We start from the raw sequence: 15267 nt of genomic DNA, 5'->3' as shown, positions 1-15267 counted from the left end.
TGCGAAACTCCACTTTATCTTTTGTTGTTTGTTTTAAAAAGACCTGAATATGAACATAGGAAGTCATTGATTTATTTCTAGAGCCATCTGAGCAGAACAGGAGCATCGTTAAAAACAAATCCATGCACTGACAATGCAAAAAGAAAGAAAGGGGGAAAAAAAGCACTCCATATGCTGTCCTTTTGAGGTGTAAAATGTAAAAATAATGAGCAGGCATGTCAAAAAGTTAAGACTCTGCTGTAGTGAGACAAAAGAGAATCTTAAGTTTGCTTTTCCTTTATTGATCAGCTCTTCCTGTCAAATCTGTCTCAGGAAGCGCCTTGTGAAATCACCATACCCCACACCCAGCTTATCGATCAGCACGTTGTGCGCAGTACATGAGAGCCGTGTCCTGTACAAAAACCGCTAATTATTGATCAGTGCTGTTTTTCTGAAGCGTCCTTTGAGAGCTTTGTGGAGGTATCTCTGCCTCTGTAGAGCTCAGAGCCTTTCAGGTGACTCCCGTCTCCGCCCCCCTTCCCTAGGGCCCACAATCAATGGGCACGCCGCTTGTTTGTGCCGTAATGGCCCATTTAGAATACAAGCATGACAGCTGCCGGGAAAAGAAAGTCCAGCTTGTTTGTTTGTGTGCGCTTGTTCACTGTTTCTCCCTTCTTTTTTTTTTTTTTTTTCCACGTGTAAAGATTTTTTTTTCTTTTTGGCCTTGTGCTTCTAGCTGTATTGTGTATCTGATCGATCTATTTGTGGCAGCTACCTTAATACTCCCGTCGTTGTATGGTTGCTTCGTTAACACACCAGTCGTAATTGTACCAGAAGAAAAGAGATGGGGGGGGGGAAAAAAAAACAACACACAATTAGCTTGCGTCTGCAGAATAGTTTTGATAAGGTCATTGCTAAAAGGGTTTTACTCTTTACGCGATTGTGTTTGTGGATCGAATCGATTGGTGGCCCTTCGAGCGTTCTCCCACCTGCTCAAGGTAGGGATTAGAGAGAAACTCATCTAATCGCTTTAAGCTGTGGAGACTCACTTTGGCTTTTCCATTGTTTTGCAGCCTTTTAGTGGACAAAGTGTTCTGTCCGAGGTGGGGAATGCAGCAGCCGACTTTTTAGGGCAAAACAAGAACACTTCATAGTCGGTGGAAAGTTTGATGAACCAAAGACATTTAAATTTAGATAGAACAAAAAAAATAACATCTGTTTGGACTGGGAAACATCTGTTTAACGGTTGCTGTTGGCAAGACTAATTTACTACTACACCACTGATTTTGTGCCAACTTTAAAGATAAAGGTCGACTTTTTAATACATCAAAGTTTTCCTGTCTGTGTTCACAAACAATTGTGCAGAAATGCGAAAAGCTTTCACCATTTGCATTAAATAGGTCTGTTAGGATGTTGTCTTGTCATTGAAGGATGTTGAACACAGTTGTAACTAAAAAATCTGAAAAGAGAAAACTGTTCAGCTTCTCAGTATCAGCAGCAACGTGACATTTAGTTAGTTGTGGCGTACCTGTAAACCTAATGTCTCCACAGTTCTCTCACCACTTTGTAATGTTTTGCTGTGAACTTGTCGTTTTGCTTTCCTCGATTAAAATGTAGAAGCCACTGTTTTCAAGAATAAATTATCCATTTTTATTTGTCTATAAATACAAGCGTTAATACAAAATTTCATTCAGTCAGTTTCCACTGGGATTCTATTTATAACACTAAGGTCAATTCAGCTTGTGATGTTAGTCGTTAGTTTATGTAAGGAGACTCGACTAATTGCATTGAGTCACTGATTTGCATCAATCCCTCCTCCTGATTGAGCTTGTGGCGACAGTTGGCAATTGGTTAATTGCCAACGTCTTTTAATTGATTACCTGGGTGTTGTACACCATCTAGTATTACATCCACTGAAGTTACTATACAGTTAAAAATTTTATCAGTTTATGAGCAATTGGAAGTGAGTTTAAAAAGGTCGATTTTTTGTTTTTTCTTAAAGGTTGTTATGGTATTTTCTGTTAAAGATCATCTGTAATATTTTTTCTCAGGGGCAAAATGGTAAATTAGATTAAACCAAAATGTTATTAAAATGTTCAGATAGGTGGAGGCAGTGAGGAAAAGCTGTTCTGTTCTCATTCTTGGTCATATGTCAATGGCAGATAAAATGTATGAAGGCAAAGACAAGTTGAACTGTGAACATTTTGTGTGAAGCCAATTGAAGCTTAGATGGCATTTATAATTTTTGCATGAGCAAGTTTATTTTAAAAATATGTATTCCACTTATGTGTAGGCTACATTTTTTAAGTTAACAGTTTTAAAAGAAATATTTTACATCAATTTGCAAATTTTAGCATGTCTGTTGGGGAAAATACACAGTTTGATACGGGTTTTCTGGCTAATTAACAAGCTAACATTTCTCAGGTTTACAGTGTTACTTTTTAAAGACAAACTGGCAGAAAATTCTGTACAATGAGCACATTTATTTTAGAACTGATGCCTCTTCCACCCATACGTAGCCTACACCTTCTTAAGGTGACAACAAGCAACAAGCTACAAGAGTTAGCATATCTGTTGGCAAAATAAACATCCTACTGCAGGCTAGCAAATGGGGGAATATAAATAAACGTGTTAATTGGCGAGGTAACATTAGCTTGTTGTCAGGCTCATTCTGCAGGGAAAGATGGTTTATTTTGGAACCGTTACCTCTTCCACCACTATGCTTACTGTATCTGAAAGCAAAAACCTGCATCAATCTGCGTGAGTTAGCATGTCTATCAGTAAAAGAATAAACCAGTTAATTCATGAGGCATGGAAAGCCTCCAGTGTTACTTTATAAACAGAATGATGGCAAATTATAACATGATAATCTGTGTACTTTAAAACTGATACATTCTCTATGTGCACATCTGTTTTAAAAGCTTTTCAGTAAAGGATTCTTGTTTGTTTTACATTCAGTATTAACACATCACTTCTGACCAATCAAGGTTTCTGCAACTAAAATTGATGATCATTGTTCATTTAGGTACAAAAATACTAAAAGTATTACTAAAGCAATAATAATTATCCATACCATTGCAATCCTTAGCAAACTCTACATGCTTTAATGCAGACAAAGCTATTCTCTATTACGAAAAGAACAAGAGAGATTTCCTAAAATGGGAACTGATACCTTCTTGTAGTAAGGGAGGGATTTGTGTGTCTAACTGGCTAAGTGTCGGCATTCACTGAACTCTTAGATTACTTTCAGCATTTATAGTGTCCCAGATAATTACTTCTTAGAGCTCTGTGCCCCCTCTTCGGTTTTCAGGCACACATTGCTGTAGTTGAGCAGTCTTCTCCTGGGTAGAGGCCAGTGGGCACAGGATGACTGAACCCAATCAACCTATCGATCTTTGGTGGGTTGCTTGGGTGAGGTTGACCCCCAGCTCCACATCCCCAGCCTCAGGCGAAACTCCCACCTCCACTTGCTTCTCCCCCTACACCCATAAACAGACTCCCCTCCTTCCCCTTCACATTCTTCATCTTACTTTGCACCGGGTGCCAGGTTACCATGGAGATCTGTGGTTCCATTTCTCCTCTCTAAGTGCTTCTTTCATTCATGCTCTCGGTCTCTTCTCTCTCAGTTTTATATTTCTCTCTGTTCTCACTGTTTGTCTCTTTGTCTTCAACCCCTAAAAGCTGAGTCATCACACACTGATTTCATACCTCCTATGTTTGCATGCTTATTCATTTTCTTATCAGTTTGATTTAATGTAACTATTTAACGGTTCTCAGTTTTGCTCACCTTCATGTTGCAATAATATCCGAAAAGAAACGTGAGAAATGTGCTACATTAGAACTTTATAGATTGTCGAGTTAAATGCTGAGACAGATTGATTTACTTGCCCCCCTCCATTGCTTCTATCACTTTCACCTAATCTATCGCAATCACACAGAGACGTCCACACTTAGCAACTGCCTCCTGAAGCTGCTCCAAAATACTGTTTGTATACACACGCACACGCACACGCACACACACACACACACACACACACACACACACACACACACACACACACACACACACACACACACAGCATACGCAAACACCACTCCCTGTCATTCTGCTAGTGGCTACTATGTTGTTTAATTGCTGTCTCAAATCAAATCAATATTTGTGAGGTTATGTGTTGGGGTCAGGGCTAAAGAAAAGAATTGATCGTTGCAGCTTTGTGGCAGACTCGGAACGGGAGAAGGAGGAGTGGGTTGAGGCGATCAAAGAATCAATCGCGGAGACGCTCTACGACTACGAAGTGGCGGAGAAGATCTGGTTCAACGAGGCCAATAGGAGTTGCGCCGACTGTGGCGCGTCGCAGCCAGAATGGGCGTCAGTCAATCTGGGTGTGGTCATCTGCAAGAAGTGTGCAGGTAAGAGGCACACTTATGGAACAAACTTTTAGCATGTTCTCTATTATCTTCACAACTACTAGTATTATAATATGTCTGATGTGTCTAGACATATTTCATGTACACATGAAGGGGAGGTTTTATATATCTTCCAGGACATAGTGCCATTTTATAGCACGATCAAGTAACTATGTTACCTCCAGTCGTTATAAAAATGCATAATATCTCCAGTATGACTTAAAAGAGATTTGACTTTGTAATTTGATGCCCTAAAATTGGCCTCCGTCTCTTTAAGAAGTTCTGGTTCTTTCCGACACTCCACCTTCAGCACGGCATCACTACAATCCTTCTCCATTATGCCATTTTACAAACATTTTTAGGGACTTTGTACTGAGAAGAAGTAGTTCTCATGATGAGCTCAGCAGACTCACAGTTCCACCAGGTGTTTGCTAATTGCTACTGCTGCTAGTCTGGAGGAACTGATTGAGGAAGGCGTGCTCAGCGTAAGACTGAGCTTTGTGTAAGCAAAAAAGGATTTCTAAGACATGCAGTCAAGAATCAAAACAGCACTCTGGGTATATTTTTGATGGGTGGAAATAACACCATGGCATTATATAAAACTCAATAAAGTAGATTTTGCATAATACTTCCCCTTTAAAAAAATGTATAAAATTAAATGTAATGTCAATATTTGACTGGTGAAGATGGTAGCACTGTTGTTTTGCAACAAGACGGTTCAAATCCAGACCTGGGGTCTTTCTGCATGGAGTTTGCATGTTTCTTTTTTTTTCTGTGGGTTCTCCTCAGGTACTTTGTGCTCCTCCCACAGCCCAAACATGACTGTTCGGTTACTAGATTAGTGCATGATTGATTGTCCTGTGTGTCTAATCTCTCATTCCTACTGCTAGCTGTCATTATAACAAGCTCATTTGCCAGTGGTCACATTTTTAAGGCAGACTGGTTCAACTTTCACTTTGAATTCATAATTTATTTCATTGTTAAATAATTTGACTAACTTTTTCCGAGGTCAAAAGGTACTTTTTGTTTAATGACAGAAGGTGGATTTCCATATTCTCTTTATGCACTCAGGTCAAGACAAACATATGCTGGCTGGTGGTCCACATGCTGAAAAACAACATACAGTCCACACAGTAAAATAAAACAAAGACTCCTATGTAGAAATCCTCCTACGTAAAACTTGAGTGTAACCGTGAAGGTCCCTGTAGGTGAAGACCTTCCGTCTCACCACCTCGTATCTTCATCTTAACCGGGATAATAAGCAACAAAGTAAATACTTGCAATTGAAGGAGTGGGGTTCTTAATAATGCCCTCCACAGTTGTTGGCTAAGATGTGAACAAAGCGCTTAAAATAAGTTGTAGTTATGGAGACTTGATGACCCCAAGATGGTACTCTTTGCTGCAGTCCTCCAACTGGTGGCTATGTAAATTTCTTTTGTTTACTGCTTCATCTGGTAAGATAAACTTTTCTTCTCCAGCCTGGTTGTTTTTAAAGTTTTAAAAGTTTAAAATTTTGTACTTTGACTATCAATTTGAACAGGTTTACATGAGCAGTTAGTTTATTCTAGTTATTTCCTAAATTATGAGCATCAATCTATGTTTGTAGTGCTTGCATAACATGCTCTCCTTTTTCCTTTTTTCCCCCGTTTTCTTTTTCTTTCTAGTTTTGTGTTGTAGGTTGTAGAAATGGGCCTCTGTCAAGTAATTTTTAAAACCCATGGAAAAAGACATTAATGTCTTCTCAGAGACATTATGATCAACTTTAGAAAGAAAAACTATTGGGAATGTTAGAGATTCCAATAATTGTGGCATGTGATTTTACTAAAAGAGTTATTCCTTCCTTTGAGTAGGACTGTTCATCTTCTCACCTAATAAATATTCATATTGTATTTTATTATTATTGTAAAATATTATTGTATTTTAAGTATGTTTACCAGAAGAAGCCAATATTTCTGGAAGGTGAAAAAACAATAAAAATACACTTTACAAAAAGATTAAATTGATGCCACAGAAATACATATTGAACTTTTATGTACTTATCACAGGATCAGACACTGTTTAGTTAAAGAATGCTTAATTTGTGAAATATGGTCATCTGAAATGCTAAAATATAAAAACGTAATCACTAGAAGTTTCTACGGGGCATTTCACATGATTTCTAGAAAGACTAATCAGTGTTTTACATTTTTATTCCCATATACCATGTCAAGCAAGTTAGTTTTTAGTCCATTAAAACTTTTCCAAGGTAATTTTACAAAATATTAAATTGGTGCCACAGAAATATTGAGAAAAGTCATAATTTTAATAATCTGAAAAATGTTGTGTTTTGAAACAATAGTTTCAAAATGAATCAGAGTCCTGGTACACTGAAAACATATTCAAGCTTTTACTCAACTATTCTCTGTAAATGTGAGGTCTTAGGCCTCTGCTGACATGTAATCTGACCCCGGGGGTGTTTTGGGGAATAAGATCTCAGGTGATAAGCCACTTATGGGAGTTGGTGTCTGGCCTGTGGACTCGCTGATCTGTTTGGCAATGCCGGATAATTCAGATGAAATGACAAGAAAGATTATGTGCAAGAACTTGGGGGATCCCAGACTGCTACTTGACCTGCTAAACATGATTATTGTGAGAGAGTGACGGACGGAGTGGACACATCCCTCTTTCCACCTCCAGATTTCTTCCTGTCATACTTAATGCGATTCTTCACCTCGCCCGTGTAATTGGTACACATCAGATAGCCAACGTCTTCTTTCAAACACTTCTAAATGGTTTCATTTGCAGAGGTGTTTAATATTACATTTTGTCGACACGCAGGGAGCAAGAGGGGGGAATATTTGCAGTTAAAGGAAGCGGCCCCGGTCTCCTGAAATTATTCTGTGGTCTGTTTGGAATACCAATGCCTGCTCATGCTTTTAATTAGGCCTCTTAAACTTTATTGTTACGGACAAAAAAAAGAGAGACACTGAACAAGAGGGAGAGGTAAGAAGTAATGAGAGAGCTAATGGGGAAAAAATGATACAAGATTGACTTTCCCCTTTTGTGCAAAGACGGAGTGAATCCTAATGGTGTGTAACTTCACTCGTTGACGTTGAAGAGTTTACTACTGGAGTATTTTGTTATAGTTTGCAGATTTAGATCACTATAAATTGTGAATTTGTAATTATTCCTGATGCTTATGTCTTTTTAGGAAATAAACATAGCCAAATTTTTTCTATGCTTCTTTTAGTCATCAGGTGTAAAATCAGCCACATTTTTCTTGGATAACTTCTGCTGCTGCTTGGACACCATAGGATGTTACGCCTGCTGCTGCCCTCTCAAATGCTGCTGGTTCTCATACATTTAACGCAAGATGCTACTTCACTGATGCCGAGCTTGGTCACTTGGCTCAACAGCTACGTCTGTCAGTTATTGCTTTTTATTTGGTCTACAAGTATTAAATTCACACATTTTTCAAAAACCTTTAAATGGGATGCAATTTTCCAACCAGCCATATGTAAATTCCCCAGAGCCATTCAAATAGTTTTAAGTACAAAATTAAATAGACAAAAAGTTACATTGTAGGAAATTCTAAATGTAAGGTGAAAATATTACTTGACTTTTTCTTTGCCAACCCCCACTCTCCCCTCAAGATGACTTTGAGCTTTCATCTTTTGTACCCACCACCACCACCAGCACCTTTCAACACAAGTTTTCCAATAGAGATGGCGCTAATTAAAGAGTTTCACACTGCTACACTGATATGTAATTTCAACAAACCATTAGGTAGCTCATAAACATGTCCTTACTTAACAGCTGCCAAGATAATCTTGGTCTTATCCATTACTAACTTACCCCTCGTCGCCCACTGAAGGTGCAAAAACCTCAAATTGCTCCCTGCTCTGTTCTGTTGCACAAATCCCCATTAAAGTCTCTGACAGGAGGTGAAATCTTTGGAGGTGGCTGTCTGCTCTGTGTTGCTTTGGTTCCATGGGAAAAATGAAGACATTTACACTCAGCTTTTTATACAGAGAGATCTCACTGCTTACCCTGAGGCTTGTGCACGCTTTTTTCAGCTTCATTAACTTTACACAAGTGAAAATGGTCCTGTGGTGTTGCACGGCCCAGTGGACGGTGCACTGATGTTGCAGTGCAGGCGGCTTCATGAGTAAAATGGCTTCAGTCCTTCACAGGTTAGAGTGACAAAATCCGACTGTATAGATCTTATTTGTCAAATTGCGGATCAGAAAGCCACTTGCAGTTTTATTTCAACTTTTCAAGTTGTGTTGAACAACCTATTTAACCAAAAATCATCTATTTATAATTTATGTTGTAATCTTCAGAAATAATTATTTAGTCTGTTTTAATACATTACACGTGAAGCACACTCCTCATCTTTTATCTCCACACAGGGAAACTCTACATTCAAGCTCAAGACTGTAATTACATCCCCACTAATATTTGTATTAATGTGTTTTTAGAAATTAGCACTTCAGTCACACACTTCCAGCCATCAATAAACTTTTGGCATAATTCTGGTTGGACGTCTCAGCACTCTTCTTGGCAGAATCGGATTAATTCATTTAAATTAATTTCCTGGCACAGACATGGCCCATGAATTTTCACCAGTGTTGATGCCGGGGCTTTGAGAAGGCCATTCTTAATGTCAGCCTAATCCGTCCCAAAGCCAATTTTAACGTGTTTAGTATCATTGTACCTCTTGGAACTACTTCTAAACACTGAATGTCAATGGATATCTTACATTTATTTACTTATTTATTTTATCTTTTGAGGTTGATCATTCAGATTGGACCTTCTTAGCCCGTATGTTCCATCTTAATGTTGAGAGTAGAAGCTGATCAGAATCAGGCTAGAATCATGATGATGGCATCAAAAGGCATTTGGTTGGCTTGTGTCTAATTACAGCAGATTTAACCACCTAGAGTACTATTAAGGTAGTTTTTATAGATATCCATCAGTTTTTCCACCCTGACGTGGTGTAATAAAAAAGGATGTAACTTCTGATAGTTGTGTTTTATACATGTGCTTGGTGTAATGATTGTGTATCTAATTTATCAATATGTGAGATTATATGGCCAACATTCATTGGTAAGAAATTTGCCTCATGTTGCTTCCTCTAGACATCATCAGTCTAATAAAAGAAAGTGATGCCAACACGAGGACTAGTTATCAAAAATGTCTCGTGACTAAAATTGTGAAGTGACAAATAATTTAGACTTCTTTTTCAGTCTGTGCCATCCAGAACTGTGTCAAGATGTCCTGTCACAGCTCACAGCCCCTCATTTTCATTCACAGCTGCTCCACTTCTGAATAGGAGACAGTAATGAGATCATGCCAAATCTCAATCTAAAATTATCCACCGTTACTCACAGGACAATAATTCACAGTCACACATGCAGCATGCATAATGTATTATGCATGTCCGCTCCGTCTTTGGCCACAAGCAACCCCAGAAGCCCCCCGCTCACCCAAATAAACAGGCCGACCAACAAACACAATGAATTACTCATGATTCATTAGCAATTAATGGTCCTCATTCTCTGCTTTCATTTCCAATTAGGGGAGCTGAGGGGACTAAATATGTTGTGTTGTGAGTGAGAGAATGAGCTCGCAGTCATGCTCCGTTTTCTCCGTCTTGTAACTGCCTGTTTATTGTTTACTCCATCACCGGCAGCATGTTTGTGCACGTTGAGCAGATTGTTGTGCATATATGCTTCTAATAATTTTGTACTTTTATGTGAACTCCTCAGGAACTAAGGGATAGCCTGGTAGCACAATATTCTCAGCGCATATTTCAGACCTGTAAAAGATTTTATGAGCTTGTCTGTCTGTTTGCATTAATAATTGTGTGTCACCATTTTGCCAGGACAGCACCGGTCCCTTGGACCAAGTTTGTCAAAGGTGCGGAGCTTAAAGCTGGACAGCAGCATCTGGAGCAATGAACTTGTAGAGGTATTTCATGAAATTGTCGCTGAAAAAATGTCTAAACGTTTTCCTTGCTGTGGCAGTGTATACACATGAGTTACACTGTTTAACAGGAATACAGGAAACAAAAACGTTTTTTTGTCTAAATAAAGACTTCACACATAGTGAAGAGACCTCTACTAGCAGTTCTCATCTAATCACATTGCTTGTTCATCTTGCAGCTTTTCCTGGAGGTGGGAAACCAGAATGCTAACAGTTTCTGGGCCGCTAACCTCCCCTTAGAGGAGGAGCTTCACAGCAGGGCCTCCACCGAGCAGCGTGCCACGTTCATGCGCCGGAAGTACAGAGAAAGAAAGTACAGGAAGGTCCTGGAGGACTTTCATGATCTGGAGGAACTCAATAAGGTAAGCGCTTCATGGGAATGTAGCAAAGAACAACTCCAGGCAGCAGCAGCATGCAATTTTATATGTACTTTCTGATGCTCTAGTTAAGTTCCATTCTTCTCCTCAGTTTGCATTTTAAACAAAAAAACATTCCGTTATGAATTTACTTTGTTTTTCCTATTTTGTTGTTAAGCGATACTTAATGGTACCCACCATAAATCTTGCAAAATTTTATAAAGCATAGAACAAATTCACGCAGAAATGGTTCATCAGATGGAAGAATCGACCTCATTCAATGGTCACCTCATGCCTCAGATGCAAGTCATTAAAAGAAAAACCTTGGGGGTGGGAGGAGTTGAAGAGCATAGGAGAAAATCAGTGGACAGAAAATCCCTTCTTTTGAATACATGATTCTAAAATAAAAATAATGACTTTTAAATCTTTCTACATATCTGCAGACAATTTTGAAGGACACTTGGTCACATGACCAGAGTTCTTCTGAATATGTTCGTTTTTATATTTTTTAATTAATTAATTAAAATGTATTCTTTAGGAATTTTCACTTGTAATTCCTACAACTGCATGAAAATGTCTGAGAGCGTTTTTTTTTTTTTTTTATGGTCAGCCAGCATGGTAGATGCTGAACAGAGACAGTATCAGTATGTGTCAAATGCAAACGTGCCTGTTAACATTTTGCTCTTTGTTGGTGGATATCGTCTTTTTAAAACCTTCATTGTTTATTTGACTTGTTTTATAATATTAGTTGTTCAGTTTTAATGCAAAGCATTTAGTCAGACAACAATCCTGCTGCAACAGTTTAATTTGTTGCTTTATAAATCTGCCGTATGGGGTTGCATTAGCTTGAAGAGACGCATATTTCCTTGACCCCTGTGGCAATCGGTAGATAAGGACTTGATTTTTAAAAATCCGAATAGGAAATGTCATGGGTTCTAAATATAAGAATGTTGGTGTTGAGGCCTAACAGTTCAGCTTTTGAAAACCTATCCTTCTTTTAAAAAGTACACAAAGCAGTAAAAATGCTTCCACCTGCCTCAGCATTTACACAGATCAATCTGCTGGCACTATTTTCTACTATAGACCGGGGTCATGAAAATGTTGAGGGAAGGTTGCGATGAGCAGGAAAAAAAAACAGGGAAAAGATTAACCAGCAAGCTTAGTGTAAAGGTGAATTAGGGTCTTCAACAAAAAATTTCTTTTCATTTTTAAGCTTCTTCAGGACTGTGTGTGAGGAAGAATGCATGTGTGTGCCCATTTGTGCTGCCCTACTTCAGTAGTGTGCATTTGCCTTCCCTGAAGGAGTTTCTTGCACACTGTGAGTGTCAGACGAGGAACAAACTCAGCAATGACATTGGAGAAATGTGAAAGTGTGTGGTTATGTTTGCCATTTTCTGTCTTTCTGTGCTGTCTCATACCGTCCATACAGATTTGCTAAGTATCAGTGTGTCATATTGGTGATTCTACCTTTTTTTGTCACTCTGTAGCACTAGCCCTTTATTTTGCACATTTATGTCAGGGCTTTATGGTGTCAAAATGCATATGTTTGTTTTTTTGCATGTCATTTTGCACTGTTGGCATCTGCATACATCTGACTAGTGAAGGGATGGAAAAATTTCCAGAAAGTCATAAAGCCTAAAAAGCAGAGGACCTAGTGCAGAGACCTGAGAGACACCAAGTGTAATATCAGTCATCTAGGAAAATACATCATCTATATTAACATGCTATTTTCCATTTCTCGAATATGCTTTTATACATTTCATCACATTAGGCTTAAAAAAAGGGTTAAATTAGAATAACTTGACAATAATGCTCTTATGGTTAATCATAGACTTCCTTTTATAGAAGGAAAACAGCCCCTAATACCCCATCATTGTCCAAGTTATCCTTCATAACTTGTGCAATTTTAGTGCAATTTTAATAGAATGGTGTTTCTAAAAACTGTTCGGATAAAATTCTAAATTATTTGTTCATTATATGAAGAATAGCCTCAGAGCCTGCTTGGATGACATACATTTGTTTATATGCAATAAGTTTGTTTCTTTTAATATCACGCTGTTATTTGAGTATTAAGTGTACAGTAGAATAGTTAAGATTATACTCTGACTTTGAATGAAATACCAAGGGAAAGAGGCCTGAATCAGGGTAACAATTTGGAAATGGGATGCAGGCATAACACTTAGACCTAACATATTTTTAGACAAACAATATAAAAACTCATATACTCGTCTTAAAACAGCAATTATGTAAAAAAGGAAAAAATGCGCCACAAACAAGGACACTGAGTCTAATCTCACTGGACAAGTTGTTCCACTTACGTGTCACATTTACTTACTGCTAGCATGAATATGAAACACTTAATGCTATATAAATCCTGCTCCTTTGGGAGGATTCTGTGGGATGAAGACAATGGCGTCAAATCTTCAGTGACTTTCATGCAGTCTTAGAATTGGTTTAGAAAGAAAGAATGATTTCTTTTTTCATGCTTAAGGGTCACAGAATTCACAAAGCTGTGAAAACATAAAGTTGACTCTGTTAAGATAATGGTTCCTATAGTCTAGGTAAGAATTGAATTTATTCTAATTATTTTTCAGGTCTGGTTCAGTATGCACAAAGAAAAAAAAAAGGTGTTTTTTTTAGAGTTATATTTACCTCTGTTTGTTTTTTTGGTTGTCCATGTAAAGCCTGATTTCTATAAAAGTATGTCATACATTAACTGTGAACTCTGATAAATATAAGAAATAACAATTAGAGTCTGGTAGGGTCTGGAATTTTCACGAGTAACCCTACAAAATAAAGTTGCATACTCTGACACCGTCATGTTTTATATACACTGTTCAGCTCTAAACGTGCTTTCTTCATCCCATTCTTTCGCAGTCCTTCTTAGTCTCATGTTCACCGTTAGGAGCTCTCATCCCATTGACCTCCACGGAGTCTCCGCAGACCACATGACCTAGAGATGGGGTGTCAGAGGAGCGTCTAATATCACTTTGCACACACACACACACACCCATTTGCTCACGCCCACTGTCTCTGGTGGCTACAGTAATTGCTGTGACACGGAAGGTCATTTCCAGAGACAATACAGAATAAGGCCGAGCTGCATGGGAATGGTTAGCCAACATCCGACCCCATCTTGTGTGTGAGCGAAAGAGATAAAGACAGAATTAATTTTGCTTGTTGTTTTCCAACTGATGAAGATGAATCAGTGTTTGCAGAAGCAGTGCGCAGAGACACCTTTATCTCCATGAAGAGGCCCCTGTGTGCGTGGGTGGGTCTTATTGACGGGGGACTTTTGTCTGCATGTCTGTATGCACGGCCTCACCGTCCCCCCTCGCATTCAAACAGATATTGCTTGTTTGTGGCAGATCGATTCAGCCCGCCCCCTCGGCCACGAGCGCGATGAAAGGCGAAGTTGTTAGTTGAAATTCCGCCATTTGCCACTCGACTCCTCTGTTGATCTACTTTGTCACAGGTCATTGAGCACAATGTCACATCAATTGACTGCACAGATGGAAAGAGACAGACTGAGCCGGAAAATATCTCCCTGGATCAGACTGTATTCTTTTGCTCCTTTTATCTGCTAATCTTAGCTCAATCAATGTGAGAAAAATGTAACTCCTTTTAACAAACTGTCTACCTGCCCAGACATTCCACCTACTGTGCACTTAAGCTACCTTACTTTGATGTTCAGAAAATATACAGATATCTGTGAAGGTGTTAGCTCCACTCACACCAGCTCCATTTAGTCCACTCTAATCAAACTTTTATTTGTTTGCTTGAACGTCCATTTTTTGTTGTTGTTGTTGCTGTTTTTTGTTTTTTGGAAACACATCAGTCAAACTCTGATGTGGACCAAAAAAGCTAACTCTGGATCGCCTATAAACCGAGGTCCCAGATAAGTTGAAATGAACTCTAATGCGGTTTGAATGCATATGTGAATGGCAAGTGAATTGGATGCCAGTTAAAAGGCAGGAAGGAGACTATTGTGGTGGGCATTCTGATTAAACCCAACCAAGACAAACACGAGTCTGGCAGAAATGACTTGTGGTCTTTCGCCAAAGACAAAAGAAAAATCCTACATCCTCTAAAATCCGATGCCGCTCCAATTTTTGTTTACATTTTGTGAAGAAGGATGTTGCATTCAGTGTCTTTTTAAAGTGGCAGTATTGTGTATATTCCAAAGAATTATCCGTTCTTCATGCTAAGTTATTGATACATGAGGTTGAGGAAGAGTCAGTGAGTTGAATTCATGAATTCCATTTATTAGAGCCAAAATTCAGCTGGCCCATAGTTCATGCTATCTAGCAGAACAAATGGCACCCAAAAACAGTTTGTGATCCCCTTTGTTAGCCTCTATTTAAGCTACGCCCTAAAGAGGGCGTTCCCTAATGTGTCATATCTTCTAACCTTAGCTTTGAGGGTGTTTCCTAACATGTCATGTCCTTTAGTTTTAGCTTTGCAACTAGCTAAAAGAGGTAGAAGAAAAACACAGAATTCTTTATTCTCAACAATAGCAATCAAATAACTGTTACCTAAAATGCTGCTTATACTGATC

The 15267-nt window shown here is 38.6% G+C and overlaps 1 protein-coding gene across 3 annotated transcripts in view; it reads left to right on the top strand.

Annotated features, from left to right (window-relative positions):
* arap2 (ArfGAP with RhoGAP domain, ankyrin repeat and PH domain 2) overlaps nt 1-15267 on the top strand; it is a 131195-nt gene that overhangs the window by 51994 nt on the left and 63934 nt on the right. For all 3 annotated transcript variants that reach the window (XM_023346498.1, XM_005804764.3, XM_023346497.1), the window contains exons 11-13: nt 4190-4389; nt 10253-10338; nt 10533-10715. In XM_023346498.1, coding sequence (XP_023202266.1) covers nt 4190-4389; nt 10253-10338; nt 10533-10715 — 469 coding nt within the window. The remainder of the gene's footprint in view (nt 1-4189; nt 4390-10252; nt 10339-10532; nt 10716-15267) is intronic.

This window comes from Xiphophorus maculatus, chromosome 14 (assembly GCF_002775205.1).
Source record: "Xiphophorus maculatus strain JP 163 A chromosome 14, X_maculatus-5.0-male, whole genome shotgun sequence".
NCBI lineage: Eukaryota > Metazoa > Chordata > Actinopteri > Cyprinodontiformes > Poeciliidae > Xiphophorus > Xiphophorus maculatus.
Note: the sequence above shows the minus strand (reverse complement) of the source record. Positions and strands in the feature narration are given on the sequence as shown.